The sequence below is a fragment of the Canis lupus genome, chromosome 26, assembly GCF_048164855.1.
Source record: "Canis lupus baileyi chromosome 26, mCanLup2.hap1, whole genome shotgun sequence".
Taxonomy (NCBI): Eukaryota; Metazoa; Chordata; class Mammalia; order Carnivora; family Canidae; genus Canis; species Canis lupus.
The window spans coordinates 19,930,914-19,948,682 of NC_132863.1; the positions used below are offsets into that span (position 1 = coordinate 19,930,914).

At 37.5% G+C, this 17,769-nt stretch overlaps 1 protein-coding gene across 3 annotated transcripts in view; it reads right to left on the reverse strand.

Moving 5' to 3' along the window:
• Nucleotides 1–17,769, reverse strand: part of ATRN (attractin) — a 161,438-nt gene that overhangs the window by 79,234 nt on the left and 64,435 nt on the right. For all 3 annotated transcript variants that reach the window (XM_072800233.1, XM_072800235.1, XM_072800234.1), the window contains exons 7-12: nucleotides 15,752–15,842; nucleotides 14,183–14,426; nucleotides 12,227–12,410; nucleotides 10,994–11,148; nucleotides 7,117–7,201; nucleotides 969–1,189 (exon numbers count right to left, since the gene is read on the reverse strand). In XM_072800233.1, coding sequence (XP_072656334.1) covers nucleotides 969–1,189; nucleotides 7,117–7,201; nucleotides 10,994–11,148; nucleotides 12,227–12,410; nucleotides 14,183–14,426; nucleotides 15,752–15,842 — 980 coding nt within the window. The remainder of the gene's footprint in view (nucleotides 1–968; nucleotides 1,190–7,116; nucleotides 7,202–10,993; nucleotides 11,149–12,226; nucleotides 12,411–14,182; nucleotides 14,427–15,751; nucleotides 15,843–17,769) is intronic.

Genomic DNA, 17,769 nt, shown 5'->3' on the forward strand with positions numbered 1-17,769 from the left:
TTCTCCAGCACTCATTGGACAGTTGCCTGGGTGTCCTTTTTAGGGATTTATGCTCATCTTAATTTGGAACATTCCAGTAGAGTGTAAGCTGACTCTATCCACCATAACCTTCAAGGTAACTTGCTACACCAACACTAACAGTTAAGAAATTCAACCAACACTCTTTAAAATAATTGAAGTGAACAAATATTTTGCAAATCCTTTTTTTAAAAGGATTTCTTGGGTATTACATCACTGTATTACACTGTGCTATACTGTCAAAGCAAAACTAAGTAGGCAAGATGAAGAAAACCTGGAAAACAAGGGATGGTTTTAAAAAGCCAGGACCACTGTTCATCCTTAGCAGCTCTCTGTCTTGCTATCACTGCTGTGCCCAACTAGAGAAGCTAGAAAAGAATACTTTGCAAAGAGAGCAACTCTACCTGTCTACTCCAACATAACTTTTCTGGGTTGGCCTTCTTAATCTCATCCTTAACATTAGAACTGCATAATCCAGTAATGGTAGCCACCAGCCTCATGTAGTTCTTAACTTAAAGTTTACAATTCAGTTCATTGGTCACACCAGTCTCATTTCAAGTGTCTCTGGCTAGTAGCTCTTATACTGGGGCAATGCATATATAACACAGTTCCATCATCACAAAAAGGTCCTACAGGATTGCATCACCTGAGACCAACTGCCAGGTTCAGGTGTTGGTATACAAAATCTATGCAATGCCAAGGAGGTTTTATCTCCATCATTCACAGATAGCTTCTAGGAGCCATATGGCATGTTCCCATCCATTGTAAAGATGTTAACAAAACAATTTTCAAACACCCCTAAAACCTTTGTACCAGTTATTATCAAACAATTCTGGATAATAAAATGAACATAAAAATGCACATAAAATATGCTAAATACCTTCTTAATTCTTAATTCAGACAAAATGAGATTTCAAATTAAATTTTAAGAAGAGAAAAAAAAAACTTACTTCTTTTGGAAAAACATTCTGATTTTAACTTTTCTTCTTGTGCTTCAGTTGCCAACTCCCAGGAGATACAGTGAGATGAAACTGTATCCCACACACACCGGATGCCAGGTCCTGCTGCTAGACAAGCAGCTTCACTCCGGTGTGCTTCACACTGTTCTGAGGTGAATACCAGGATGTCACTGAGAAGGAGACTATTGAAACCACCAAACACATACATGGTGCTAAAAGGAAAAAAAAAAATAAAAGGAGAGGAGTAGTTTACCGAAACTTTTATATATAAATGCATGATATGTTTTTTATAATCTTCAGACAAAATGTCCCTGAAGGTCCATCAATTCAGGATGTGATGTGAGTAAACTATAATACATCTACACAACAGCAGTTGGTAGATACAAAAAGGAATGTAGATGATTTCTATATACTGCTATGAAGGATATAGTGCTATGTGGAAAAAAAGAAATACAAAGAAAAGTATATAATGTATGTGACCATTTATCTAATCTAGTGAGGGAAAAAGGAAAATACACACACAAATTCATTTTTCATTTTAAAAACAAGAACAACAGAGTGCTTGGGTGGTGCAATTGGTTAAGCATCCAACTCTTGGTTTCAGCTCAGGTCATGACCTCAGGGTGGTGGGATCAAGGCCTGTGTTGGGCTCCATGCTCAGCATGGAGTCTGCTTGGAGCTCTTTTTCCCTCTCCCCTGCCCCTCCTCCTCCCTCAAATAAATAAATCTTTAAGAAATTAGAAAATTAAAACAAGAACAACAATGAAGCTTCTCTTTGACTTCTCTTCTTAAAAGGACTAAAGACAATAATCAACCTAGGAGCAACGAATATGACTAGTACTTAGACTGTGGTATCTAAAAAACCCTTCCCTCCCTGACCCCTCAAAAAAACCCTAGGACTCTTTAGAAGCAATCCCTAGGAAGTAAGGTTTAAAAATAAAAACAAGAAAAAACAACTGGGCTGAAAAAATCAGCAGTGGTACACTGGGGAGACAGACTCTACAGAATTAGTCTAGGCAAGACACTAAACAAACAGTAACAACAATCCCCAGAGTGATGGTGGGGGAATCAGAATCCACATCTGATATTATCTAAAAGGTCTGTTTTTCAACAAAATGTTACAATATATGCAGGGGCGCCCAGGCAGCTCAATCAGTTAAGCACCTGCCCTTGGCATCTTAAAAGCAACAAAAGCAGGATAGCTCACCACATATAAGAGAATCACATTAATATTAATAGCTAAGACACAATGGAGGCCAGAATGCATAAGAATGAGAAACTGAAAGTAATGGAAAGAAAAAGTCAAATAAGAATTCTCTATCCAGGGGCAAAAAAAAACCCCCAGTAAGTGTTTCATTTTGTTTTGTTTTAGGAAAGGAAATCTTCAAAGTATGTTCTCTGATCGTCAAAATGGAATTAAATTAGAAATCAATAGGCAGAAATCTGTGAACTCCACATATATTTGAAAAATAAACAACATATTCTAAATAACTTATCGGTCAAAGAAGAAATCACAAGGGAAATTAGAAAATATTTTTAATTAAATGAAAACAAAAATATGCCATTTCAAAATCTATGGGATAGGGTTAAAGTAGTACTTAGAGACTAACTTACAGCTTTAAATACAGATGTTAAAAAAAAAACAACAAATAAACCAATCTAAACTCAATTATCTAAGCTTCCACCTTTAGAAAAAGAAAAACAAACTAAACTCAAAGCAATCAGAAGGGAGAAAATGATATAGAGAATAAACAAAATATATACAGAAAAATAACAGAGAAAAATTAATGAAATCAGAAGTTCGTTTTTTGAAAAGATCGAGAAAATTGACAACCCTTTATCTAGACTGACCAAGAACAAAGACAGAAGCTAAATTAAAATCAGAAATGAAGAAGGGACATCATCATTGATTTTATAGAGATTAAAAAGCATATAAAGAAATATTAGGAGCTTTTATACCAACAAATTAGATGATTTAAATGAAACAAATTCCTATTATCAAAACTAATTGCTCAAAAAATTAAAAATAGAACTATAATCTGATCTAAAAATTCTACTTCTGGGTATATATTCAACAGAACTGAATGCTAGGACTCAGGCAGATATTTGTACATCCATGTTTATAGCAGCATTATTTGTAATAGGCAAAAGTTGGAAGCAAACCAAGCATCTACTGATAGAAGAATGGAAAAACAAAATGCGGTACACATACACAAGAATGTTATTTAGACTCAAAAAGGAAAGAAATTCTGACACCTGCTACAACATGGATGAATGAACCTTAACAATATTATACTAAGTGAAATAAGCTAGCCACTATAGGACAAATACTGTATGATTCCAACTAAAGGTACCTAAAGTAATCAATTCATAAAGACAGAAAATAGAATGCTGGTTGCCAAAGAGAGAGGGAGCAGGGTAGTACGGGAAGTTATTGGTTAATGAGTAGAGTTTCAGCTTTGCACAATGAAAACAGTTCAGGAGATGAATGGCAGTGACGGTAGTACTTACAATGTGTGCCACTAAACCATACACTAAAAAATGGTTAAGATGGTAAATTTTATGTTATAAAAATTTTATCACAATTTAAAAAACACACACCTAAAAAACCTGCTTAGCATGAAACATAAAATCTGAACAGATAAACCTATCACAACTAAAGACTGAATTTGAAATTTTAATCTTTCCACAAAAAAAGCCCCAGACCCAGATGAATTCCACCAAGTCCCAGAATTCCACCGAACATCAAATATTTAAAGTGTAATACCAATCCTTTACAAATCCTTCCCGTAACTAGAGGGGAAAAGAATATTTCTCAACTTATTCTGTCCAGTATTAATCAGACAAATGTATCACAAACACCCCACAAAACTATGGAGCAATATCCCTCATGAATATATATAGGACATTTTTGAACAAGGACATTTTGTGGGTGAGGGATATGTTATCCTGATTGTGGTGATGATTTCAGAAGTGTATACTTATCAAAGTTATCACTTTAAGTATATTTAATTTTTGTGTACAACTCTACTTCAATAAAGCTGGTAACAGGTCATATATGCAGAATCACACATTTAAAACAAAAGCAATTGTGTAGTAGCTCCAAGGAAAGTTCTTAAAATGCTATTGTGGGAGGCCAATACCACCAAATGATGCAGTTTGTATCATGGAGAACACTGGGCCATATTTGCCATATACATGGTATCTCTCTGCCTGTGGAGTGACATTTGCTGGGATATCCTCAATCCTGTCAACCACTGTGCCAGATTAGAACCTAAAGGAAGAGTTAGGCTGGGGACTGTATAGGCAGGAGACATAACACTATCCTTACATATAATAATCTCTTGCGAAAATCTGAAGAACAGAAACAAAATAGTTTGGCACAAAAGACAGAACAGAGGATTCTAGAAAATATAAAGGAGAACTTGCTAATAACTGATGTGTACAGAAAAGGAAGGAGCTTCCTTATTAGGTGAGTTCTCCATCCCTGGACATGTTTAAAGAGGATAACTGCATTAAGTGGAAGTTTTGAACAAATGACTTCAGGATCTCTTCCAACTCTGAGATCTTATGACCTGCCAGGAAGTTTAGAACTAACTCACAGTGAGGCATCAAGTAATTCACTCTCACTTATCTCAATTTCCTTCAAATATACACAAGACTAACTTATTAAAACATAGAGATTTTGTGGCTCTCTAAGCATCTGTTATATCTAAAAATGGACACATTTCAATTACCAAAAATGAACTTCATGTTTAATCTTTAGTCTATTGGTTTAGTATTGTGTTAAGCAGTCTGGATTCAACTTGTCAATCTGCTGCTTAAACCAAGTAAGCTCTATCCCCCTCCCAGCTGAAAACAGCTGGTGTTTTCAGCAATTCTGAATCCATCTGGTTATACGTAGGCTATGTGAGGTACACAGAGCCCTTCAAAAAAAGGCCTGGAGCAGGCAACTGAAAGGAACAGCTGCATCTCCGCAGCCCCGGTGCCTCACAGCCAGCTCTTCATCCCACTCCCCTCACAAAAACAGCAACAAAGTGCGGCATGGCTGACCCAATGCTGTGGATCCATCACTTGGAATACAAAGAAATGGTATGAATCAAAGTTTCTCTCTCAGTAAATTCTTTCAAAAACTGAAACTAGCCATGGCCTCTCTCATCATCTGCTGCCCCCTCCAACTCTGCCCCATACACACACAGATTATTCATAGGCCCAAACATACCAGTGGAATTACACAACAAATGAAAACATTATTATAAGTCAGGCAGCCATTACTAATTTTGAATAGTGGTTAAACTATATCATATGGAAACTGGCAATCTTCTTTGAGTTTGTATAAAACCTCAGAATGTTTTAATAGAAGATCCATTTATTTGCTAATTACCACCACCATACTAAGAGCTGCCACAATTTAGCTAACACCTATTATGTGCCAAATCCTGTACTAGGAGAACCAAGAGGGCAGATGAATAAAGCAGTGGCCAGGTACCCATAGGCAAGATGATGAAAAAATAGCCCCACTGCTTTTCAGATGAAAGCATTAAGAGGTACTCATTAGAAAACTTCAAGGTTTTCCTCACTGAGGAAGTATCAACTTACAATTTAAGATGACACTTCAAATTAATAACGGTTTCAGTCTATACTATCACATGTTCTCACAGAAAAACCACATTTATCACTAAATTACAGCTAAGTGAGTACTTTAAAAAGTTGTCACCTTTTCCCAACATCTAAATTCTCAATTTATTTTGAATAAATTGAATTCTGTCAATTCTTCCTTCCTGAAATCCCCAAGACATGTTGCTGGCTCATCTTTCCTAATTCCAGGTCTTCATCTCATCTTGCATCATAACAGAAATTCTGAAAGCCAAAGGAAACCTAACATAATGTAGGCATTATAGCATCTAAATAGTTTTAGGACTGATAAGGCTCAGAATTTTAGGTGAAATAAGCAACATTCATAAAAGCTGAAACAAAATGGGAAAAATTAAGAACATGATTAGGCTGTTTAACAAATCACAAATCTTTATTTTTATTATTTTTTTAAGATTTTATTTTTAAGTAATCTCTACACCCAATATGGGCTCAAAATCACAACCCTGAGATCAAGAATTGTATGCTCTACCAGGGGGCAGCCCCGGTGGCTCAGCGGTTTAGTGCTGCCTTCAGCCCAGGGCCTGATCCTGGAGACACGGCATCGAGTCCCACATCGGGCTCTCTGCATGGGGCCTGCTTCTCCCTCTGCCTGTGTCTCTGCGCCTCTCTCTGTGTCTCTCATGTATGCTCTACCAACTGAGCCAGCCAGGTGCCCCAACAAATCAGAGATCTTTTTTTTTTTTTTAAGATTTTATTTATTCATGAGAATACACAGAGAGGAGAGAGAGAGAGAGAGAGAGAGGCAGAAACACAGGCAGAGGGAGAAGCAGGCTCCATGCAGGGAGCCTGACGTGGGACTCGATCCCAGGTCTCCAGGATGATGCCCTGGGCCAAAGGCGGTGCTAAACTGCTGAGCCACCCGGGCTGCCCTAAATCAGAGAAGAACTGTGAAGAACAGGCAGAGTGGCCATTCTGGATCTTCCTTCTCCTGGGGCAGATTTATTTAGCTCAGGCCAGGCCTTTTTGAGCGATGAGGGATGCAATGAAATGAAATACAGAATTCAGAATACCCAAAGACTACAGATTTATCTATATGAATCTTCACAATCTCCCCATCTCTGTTCCTCTATCTTATCCTCCATCTGAAGTGCCCTCTCTTTTTTTAAATCTCTCATTACCACTCAGATACAACTATGAGAAACCTGATAACCCAAGTACCACAAACAACAGTGAATAGCAGAGGGCATAAGATAGTAACTGCATGTAACTCTTGTTGTCCCGTGCATTCAGATAGCACCAAACATGGCATACTCCTACATGCTAACAAAATCACCCAACAAACTTGGCATTATAAGTAAGTAAATCCACACCAGATATTTTAAATATAAATCAGGAAATTCATACCTACATAATTCTGCAAAAATACTAATGGGTTGAGGGAATCCTCCAAATAATATGTAAGTCCCATTCCACTTTTTCATGTTCAACTTCATTTTCATTTTAAACACAAGAGAAAAGGAGCAAGTGTTTCTTTAACATCTACCTGTTGTGTAAGACTGCTGAATGGCCAAATCTGTTGACATCATGGTGGAGATCAGGTCTGGGAAGCACTGACCAGCGGTCACAAGCTAGGAGCAAGAAAAACACATTTCAGAAAGAACCACTCTTCAAGATCAGTAGGAACTGGCATCTTCTTTGGGGAGAAGACTGTGACAAGTACAACCTCATAAGATGTATTTCTTGGTTTTTCTTAATCACACCATTATTTCTGAGGTAAAATGTGGCAACAGCAGAGGAGCAGGGCATGGAAGAAGGGTAGGACGATACAGTAATTCTAATTCATGAATGCATCTAACATCCATGATACTCACATCACTCACTCTGTTGCCCATCAATTTTAACTAAAACGCTTCTTAACAAGAAATTTTATAATTTCCAAAACTCATTTAAGTAAAATATGTGGGTTTCATAATTTTTTCCACTCCATATTGATTTGTCCAAATTCAGTAGGTAAAACAGGAAAATACATGCAAAAAATGAAAATAAATAAATAAATAAATAAATTTCCAACTTCATCTAATGTTTTAAAAGTCCTTTCCTTTTTATTTTTTAAAGATTTTATTTATTTAATCATGAGAGACACAGAGACAGAGAGAGGCAGAGACACAGGCAGAGGGAGAAGCAGGTCCATGCAGGGAGCCTGATGTGGGACTCGATCCCAGGACTCCAGGATCACGCCTTGGGCCAAAGGCAGGCACTCAACCGCTGAGCCACCCAGGCGTCCCAGTCCTTTCCTTTTTAGAACACCTAGGATCTACTGATTTTCCTTTGTTCTGATTCATGCTATCAATTCTTTTCTGGACCTTAATCCAACTAGCACTGCAGTACCCTGCTAACCTCACTCACACTCCCTCTCTGAAACACTCATACATTCACACTCACTAAGCAACCATTTTACTTGGTCCAGACTTTTACCCAACCTTAACAGCAGCTTTCACTTCCTTTCCCCAGCCTAGACTCTGTGGTCTTCTTCACATGGAGAAGAGGCCATCAACTCTCATAGCTTTCTGCCCACCCACTTTGTTTCCCTTCCTAAAACCACAGGGTGGCAGGGACTCCTTCCTTTTGTTACACCTGACTTTTAACACAGCATTATGCCTTCTCTTCCCTTCACAAAGAAAGTGGGGGTTATTTTTTTTTTTACTAAAATAGTCAACATTCATGGTGTACATCTCATCTTACATTATTGCAGTCTGGATTACTCCTCCCTGTCTAGAGGCTAACAAACGACATCTTTGTTGCTAAATCCAAAAGGCTCTCCAAAAAAAAAACAAAAAAAAAAACAAAAGGCTCTCCAGTCCTTGTTCTCCTTAAGTCCTCTGCAGCCATTATTAACCACTCTCTCATGGGTCACCAATCTTACCTTAAGTTCCTCCTGCTTCTCTGATATGCCTGCATAGTGTTCACTCTCCTTCAGACTGCTTTATCCATCCATTCTCTGGCTCTCTGCTCATCCCTGATCATACATGCTCCCTAGAGGCTCACCCTTGCGTAGGGCTTCCCAATGACTTTGGTATGGCTCGGTCCCATAGTCATCTCCAGCTGAACATGGCCCCAAACCCAAATTACTCCCTTCCTCCCAACCCAGACCCTCTCTTTCTACTTCCAGCCTTGGTAAAAAGCACCATTTACCACGGCCACACCAATTACCTGGCCATAAAGATGTGCACCCCAACAATCCTCAAGTTCCCAGCAGTTCTCAAACCCATCTCTCTCTTTACCCTTACTGCCACTTCAACAGCCTTGGTTCCAACACTCCTCAGGACTTTGCAACAGCCTCCTAACTCCTATCTTGCCCCTTCCCAATTACTCACCACAATGCCACAAAAAGATCTTCTTAAGGTACAAATATCCTATGACCTCTTCTGTAAGATTCTTCAAAACCCCAAACTCCTCAGCATGACATAACAGGTCTCTCAAGATCTGACTAGACTGGTAGCTGCTTTCTTCTCTAGTTCTGCTGGAAGCCATTTCTCCTTGATGTGCAACTGATAGAGCCAAAACTACTCAAAGGCCTCAAGTATGTGGTAGGGTCTCTTTTTCCCTCTGTGTCTCTGTACAAGGGCTTGCTTCACGTGGGAAGTGTTACCTAACTTCACCTAGCTGACTTCCTCAGAATCCAGACCCTACTCAAGACGGCTTTCCCTGCCCATAACTCTTACTCTCTTGAATTAAGGCATGCCCACAGATACTGTCAGATATTCATCTCAGAGCAAGTAACACCCTGAATTGCAATTGTATTGTCTGCTCAGTTCTCTGCCTCCACCATTATGAGGCCAAGCTCTGTAATTTACTCATCTTATAATCCCCAAGCTCAGGGGTGGGCACATATACATCTGTTAAAAAAAAAAAAAAAAAAAATTGATGATACTTGCACAAGAGAATTTCTCGTATTTATTTTGCATGAACAAATACTGCCCTCTTATGGTCAAATATATTACCACACCAAAAAATTTAAAATTCCAAGTCAGGGGATCCCTGGGTGGCTCAGCGTATAGCGCCTGCCTTCAGCTGGGGGCGTGATCCTGAGGTCCCAGGATCAAGTCCCATGTCTCCCATGTTAGGCTCCCTGCATGGAGCCTGCTTCTCCCTCTGCCTGTGTCTCTGCCTCTTTCTCTCTCTGTGTCTCTCATGAATAAATAAATAAAATCTTTTAAAAATAAATAAAATAAAATTCCAAGTCAAAGTATTACTTCAGGAATATGTTTTTTAGGGAATGAGATAAAGCTATTAGTTAAACCAACTTAACGTAATGCTAGTGGTCACAACTACATACAACTATTATATAAGGCATTCACCTGTAACATAGGAGAGGCTGGTCACCCAACTCACCCTCAAAAATTAACATCCAACCAATTAATGGGAGTGATTTCACTTAAAAGAACTTAATATAGAAAAATATATTAAACAGTGAAAGGGAGTATAAGGGAAAGGAGGGAAACTGAGTGGGGAAAAATTAGAGAGGAAGACAAACAATGAGAGACTCCTAATGCTGGGAAACAAACAAAAGGTTGCCGGAGGGGAGGCTGGAGGGGGGGATGGGGTAACTGGGTGACAGGCACTAAGGGGAGCATGTGATCGGATGAGAACTGGGTGTTTTACTATATATTGGCAAATTAAATTTAAATATTTTTTTTTAAAAAGAAATCAAATACATTAAAAACATAAGAAACATAAACAAGAACCTAATACATTAGTAATGCTTTTTCAAAAAATAGATTTACAATATTTGCCACATGAATGTTAAAAAATACCATTTGGACCTCTTTCAAATGGCCTGACCATTTTTAACTAGTGCTATTTTCAGTTTGTTTTAAAATGTTGCTTACAGGCACACCTGGGTGGCTCAGCTGGTTAAGCATCCAACTCTTGATTTTGGCTTTAGTCATAATCTCAGGGTTATGAGATCAAGCCCCCAGTCTGGTTCTGTGCTGAGCATGGAGCCTGCTTAAAGATTCTTTCTTTTCCTCTCCCTCTACCCCTCCATCTCCTGCTCTTGCTCTTTCTCTTAAAAAAAAAAAAAAAAGGAAAAGAAAAGAAAGGAAAGGAAAGGAAAGGAAAGGAAAGGAAAGGAAAGGAAAGGAAAGGAAAGGAAAGGAAAGGAAAGAAAAGAAAAAATGTTGCTTATAGATAAAAATTCTTGAAGGGACGCCTGGGTGGCTCAGCGGCTGAGTGTCTGCCTTCGGCTCAGGGCATGATCCCAGGTCTGGGGATCAAGCCGCATGGGGATCCATTGAGGAGCCTGCTTCTGCCTCTGCCTGTGTGTCTGCCTCTCTCTCTGTGTATCTCACGAATAAATAAATAAAATCTTAAAAAAAAAAAAAAGATTCTTGAAGTTAAAATGGCTTTGGGAAACTTACCAAGGTCATAAGCCATGAAATCTGAAGAGAAGCATTTGGCACCATGGCTCATGGATGTGTCATTGTGTGTGTTTCCTCCAAACACCAGCATGGTTCCACTCACTATTACAGCTGTGTGCAAGTAACGGAAAAATCGGCTGTCCTTAAGAATGGTCCTTTTGAGTTTATTTAAAAATAATAAATACAAGGTTAGTTTTGTAGAATGTTTATCATCTATTTGCTAATACAAACACAACCATTTTTTAAACTTCAGATCCAAATGTGCAAATACTTCTAGATTTTTCTCTCTATATAAGTAACTTTCTCAACAACAAATAGTAAAATCTTAAATTAGGCCTACCAGAATTTTTATTAAAATTAGAATTTTTATTAGAATTTTAATAAAACATTTTAAGAGTCTTAAGAGTATTCAGTCATAAGGTCTGAATATGTTATAATCCCAGTTTCTGGGTAGAAATCACAAAAAATAGAGACAAAAGCTTATATGCAATGCCTTAATAATAAGACAAAGGCTAGAAACCAAAACTTCCAACTGCCCAGTCTCTGTACATCCACATGACAGAGTATATACACAGCCTGTAAAAATGACAGACATTTTAATGAGAGACAGAATGTAAAATGATATCTACAGCATGGTCTCAAATATGTAAAGAAATACAAAAAGAAAGAAGAGAAACCACTGCTTTATATAATGACATCATTTCATAAATAAATTTGCTTTACATTTGTTAAAATTAGCATACTTTATATAGTTCACTTTATAGCAGAGGGAAGAGACCATCTCTGTTTGATGATGTCATGCAACGATGCCACTAGCTAACCCCAATGATGACACCTTAGTCATCAAGAGAAGGTTAAAAAATGGATATATTTTACTTAATTATAGCAATGTGCGTACGTTACAGCTTTGTAGAACAATTTATTCCTCAGGATTTTGACCAGCTAAAATTTTATAGAGGTATGGAGAATGTGAAAATTGAAAAACCAGTCAAAAAAATATCAAGCATTTTCTAATCAATTTTCTAATCAATCTACTACAAAATTATAAAATAATGCTACAAAATAAATACTGGCTACATTATGACCTTCTGCTTCTTTCCCATCCCAATTTCTCTATCTACAGCACTGAAGAGAATAATCTGCTAGGCCTGAAAACAAAAATATTGCCCAATATTTTCCCGATGAGTGCCAGAACTCACACCTTAGAGTAAAAGCTCAAGAAAAAGCACCCACCACATCTGGGTATCCACATCATATCTGTAGAGATCATCTGCGAGCCGGTATTTATTGGCGCTGAAAGCCTTGTAGCCCCCATGAACATATAGAGCCCTGGTCTTTCGGTCATAGACACTGCTATGGCCATAGCCCCCTTGGACAAGGGCACCCTGGGTAGGTAATATACTCCATGTGTTCTTAGCTAGAAGAGGAAAACAGTTAAAGGCAAATGTTGTAGGCTCCTACTCTAATACTTAAAATAACCAATTAGTTTAAATAAGGGATTTCAGGAGACTTGACACTTAAAAATTTCTTTTATCTTTTTATTTTTAAAGGAAGGCTATTTAAATCTTATAACAAAGCCAGCAAAAGAAACAGTCAACAAAACTAAAAGACAACCTACAGAATGGGAGAAGATATTTGCAAATGACATATCCAAGATCTATAATGAACTTATCCAACTCAACACCCAAGAGACAAACAATCCAATCATGAAATGGGCAAAAGACATGAACAGAAATTTCACCAAAGAAGACATACACATGGCCAACAAGCACATGAGAAAATGCTCCGCATCCCTTGACATCAGGGAAATACAAATCAAAACCACAATGAGATACCACCTCACACCAGTGAGAATGGTGAAAATTAATAAGACAGGAAACAACAAATGTTGGAGAGGATGTGGAGAAAGGGGAACCCTCTTGCACTGTTGGTGGGAATGTGAACTGGTATAGCCACTCTGGAAAACTATGTGGAGGTTCCTCAAAGAGTTAAAAATAGAGCTACCCTACGACCCAGCAATTGCACTACTGGGGATTTACCCCAAAGATACAGATGCAGTGAAAAACCGAGACACCTGCACCCCAATGTTTCTAGCAGTCATGTCCGCAGTAGCCGAACTGTGGAAGGGGCCTCGGTGTCCGTATCAAAAGATGAATGGATAAAGAAGATGTGGTCTATGTATACATTGGAATATTACTCAGCCATTAGAAACAACGAATAGCCATCATTTGCTTCAACGTGGATAGAACTGGAGGGTATTATGCTGAGGGAAGTAAGTCAATCGGAGAAGGACAAACATTATATGGTTTCATTCATTCAGGGAATATAAAAAATAGTGAAAGGGATTATAGGGAAAAGGAGAGAAAATGAGTGGGAAATATCAGAGGGTGACATAACATGAGAGACACCTAATTCTGGGAAACGAACAAGGGGTAGTAGAAAGGGAAGTGGGCGGGGGGTTGGGGTGACCGGGTGACGTGCACTGAGGGGAGGCACTTGACAGGATGAGCACTGGGTGTTAATACTATATGTTGGCAAATCGAACTCCAATAAAAAAATATACAAAAAAAATTAACAAAGCCAGGTGGCCAAACATCAATCTGTTAAACGTTCTAATGTATCATGTAGGAAAATAATTAAATTTAAAAGACTCAGATTTCCTGCAATTGAACACTTAATACCCCGTGACCTTCAGTGACCAATATACAGATATACTTTATGGACCTACTTTCTCAAACTATCAATTTATAGGTGATGCTCCCATACCACCACAAGAGATATAATAAAATTTAACCAATGGAAAGATTACACACTAAGGGGAAATCATGGTCCATTAAACCAATTCCTCAAGGGTTATCTAAATTTTTATTTCTTCAGAATACTTGTTGTTCCAAACTGTTTTTATTTATTTATTCTCAACACTGAAAGCATTAAAAAAAAAAAAAAAAAAAACACTGAAAGCATTTAGTGCCATCTTTGACTCCTCACCAAATTGACGGTAACAAGTATATCCTACATAGTAGCAACAATAATCTGAATTTCACTGGTAACACAACAACATTAACTGCATTCCAAGACAAAGTACTGGGTCAGAGTTAGGTGGAATCTTGTTAAACAGTCATAATAATAAGCATAAAGGTTTTAAATTTGACATTCAAAAATGATCCACTAGAAAAAAAAAATACCTACCCAAGTCATATTCCTGTACATTGCTTATATAGCCATAGAGAGGGCAATGACCAAAGATGACCAGCATGACTACTCGGCCAGTTTTCAATGTGACAATGTGTGCTGAGTGTCCGACCACTGCATACTGCTCCTTTGCTTTGGGAGTCAACAATACCCATGACTCATTATGAATATGGAACACTCTCAACTCATTGGTCACATTCCCTGTTGAATCAATTTTTCCTCCATACATGTATATTTTATCCTAGGGAAAAAATGTAAACAGAATTATAAAAAACATCAAAAGCATCAAATCTAAGAATGAAAAAGAGAAGTTCAAAACCTCGATATTATTCTTAGCTTAAGAAGTGCTAGTAGGGATCCCTGGGTGGCGCAGCGGTTTAGCGCCTGCTTTGGCCCAGGGCGCGATCCTGGAGACCCGGGATCGAATCCCACATCGGGCTCTCGGTGCATGGAGCCTGCTTCTCCCTCTGCCTATGTCTCTGCCTCTCTCTCTCTGTGACTATCGTAAATAAATAAAAATTAAAAAAAAAAAAGAAGTGCTAGTAAAAAATGTACCTTTCAGTGAATTATTAAGAGAAGAATGAAAGGCACAAAATAAAACATCATACTCTGTATCTCCAACACTTCACCACTGTTCTTGGACTTCCTCATATGAGATCTCTTACTGTATAAAATGGCTTGGAAAAATTAAGTTGAAGAGTTCCCTCACCCTCCCATAATCCAAAAAAAAAAAAAAAGGAAATGAAAGTGATTATTCAGCTATATTGCAATGTGGCTATTCTTGGCTAAACCCGCTCATTAACATAATAGCTAATTTAAACAGTATTAATTTTTAACCATTTAGTACGACAATCATAATATCCTGGTACAATTTCAATCCATTAAAATCTGTCAGGTTAAATTGGTTTCAACTTCAATTTTCCACTTACAACTTAGCCAGTTATATACACTCCTCCATAATAGAAAGTTTCCCTTTAACTAAAAACCAAAACTGAAGTTAAAATTATAGAGACATAGAGTAGAATGGTGGTTCCCAGGGACTTGGGGCGGGGGCAGGAGGGGAGAAGGGATATGGGAAATTATTGTTCCATGGGCAAGAGTTGTAGTTTTACAAGGTGAAAATAATTACAGAGATGCATGGTGGTGATAGTTATAATTAGGAATGTATTTAATACCACTGAACTGTATACTTAAAAATGATTGAGACAGGGGCGCCTGGGTGGCTCAGTTGGTTAAGTGCCCGCCTTTGGCTCAGGTCACGATCTCAGGATTCTGGGGATCCAGCTCCATGTCAGGCTCCCTGCTGGGCAGGGAGTTTGCTTCCCTCTCTCCCCGCTTCCCCACTGCTTGTGCTTGGGCATGCATGCTCTCTCTCTCAAATAAATAAAAAAAAAAATTTTTTTAAAAATGGTTAAGACAGTCAATTTTACGTTATGTGTATTTTACACAAGAAAAAAACCTTAGAGACAAAACCCCAATACTATATAGCTTTTCAACCACATAATACAATAAAGTAAGTGTGGAAGACTTGAGTTTCTAGCCTGGTACAAAATGGAGACATTTTACCTTGTATAATGCTAAAGAATGGCCATATCTGACAACCACACTGTTCACAGAACGGTTCAAGGCAAGCCACTCCCTAGAAGCAAGGTCATACCTACAAAACAAACAGATCACATTTTCACCCAAATGACACAACAGAGTATCTTATATTCTTCTATTTGTGATATCATGCAATTGGGAGATGCTCATTACACGTGCCATGCAGATAAGGCATCTCTGAAAACAAACAAACAAACCTCACAGCTGTGTCCACAGAGCATATCAGAACTTGAGTAGGAGGGCTGGACTGCACAGCCTTGGGATGAGGGGAAAAAAAAAACCTACTGGAAGTTTCTAGTGCTTCCTGAAAACATCTTCTAGACACACAGTCTAAATCACTTGCAAGTTGTGTTATAATGAAGGGACATTTACTGCCATAAATTCTCTTGTTTAACCATGTGAAATTGAAGACAAGTACTGAAAAAGGAATGATGATTAAGTAAAAGATAATTCCTAACTTTTCCTTTTCTTTATCTCATTGATTTCTTAAAGTCATATTTTTAAGAAAGCTAGAATATCATTTGGCATTTCAATTTTATTATGAATTCACTTAAAGATTTTTAAAATACAAACATTAAGTAAACATCATACCAGACATTTTTCAATGCATATATACAAACAGGAGAATACATTGACAGTATATATTTATACAAAGGGGATCATGCTATAGATGATACTTTTAATAAATGGTGTTAATTTGTATTTAATTTAATAGAAAAAAGAAACCCAAAAGAAACCAATGCTTTTGTTCTACTTTAGAAATGTTTGTTTTCACTAAGTTTCCCTGACTAATCTGAGTTTTTTGTTTTATGGAAAACATTATTATGCAAACAAGATATAAGAAAGTCTTGATATAATAAGCAAAAAAGGATAAAACAAATGTCCATCAAGAGAAAATGGATCAATAAATGATAGCATAACCATATAATAGAATTTTAGAGTGAAAAATAAATACACTCAAACAATACCTTCTCAACACAAATCTCAAAACAATGTTAAGCCTAAAAATCAAACTGCAGAATACTGTTTCTGTAATAACTAAACAGAAAATTTATTAACTCTAACATATGTTCGTATATATTAAAAGTCTAAAGATATGTAAGTGAACAAATGACAGCACAAAAGCAAGATACTGATTATCTTTGAGACTGGAAGGGGGCATGGCAGGGGTCTTTCATTAGATTAGCAGTGTCTTACTTCCTAACCTAGGTGGTGTATTCATCATTCTTCTCCAAATCTTTCCTTCTGTCTTAAATATTTTATACATGATCTAAAACAAAATAGTCAGGGGCGCCTGGGTAGCTCAGTAATTGAGTATCTGCCTTTGGCTCAGGTTGTGACCCAGGGTCCTGGGATTAAGTGCCGAATTAGGCTCCCCACAAGGAGCCTGCTTCTCCCTCTGCCTATGTCTCTGCCTCTGTGTGTCTCTCATGAATAATTAAATAAAACCTTAAAAAAAAAAGAAGTGACATTTATTGAATACGAATACTATATTAATACCAGCTATTATTTTTTGCATTCTTTGAATATTCCACATTTTAAAAAATACATGAAAAATTATTTAGAAGTTAGATTCACTTTTGTTTTTAAGTTACATACAAAATTAAGTTAATTTTGGACAGAATCCATTAACTTCCTGCTTTGAAAGTTGAAAATCTTACATTTCCTCCCATTTCTTCTCCCAGTTTTTATGTAAACTTTACCCTGTCCAAGTTTATAATATTCACATTCCACTCTATTACTATGATTCCATATCATATATTTTAGCTGAAGCAATCTCTTCACCATCGTCCTCTTACCACAACTTCTCCTTGAGTCTTTAATTCTTATTTGGCTGTATTTTACTGCCAAGTGGTTGTTTTCTGGTGGCGCTCACATGTGCTCCTTCTCCTAAGTTCTCTTATGTTTACGAGTATCTCCTTGCTAGCTCTACAGGTGAATGACGTCTTGGCTGGGTATAATATCTCAGCCATCCTTTCTTG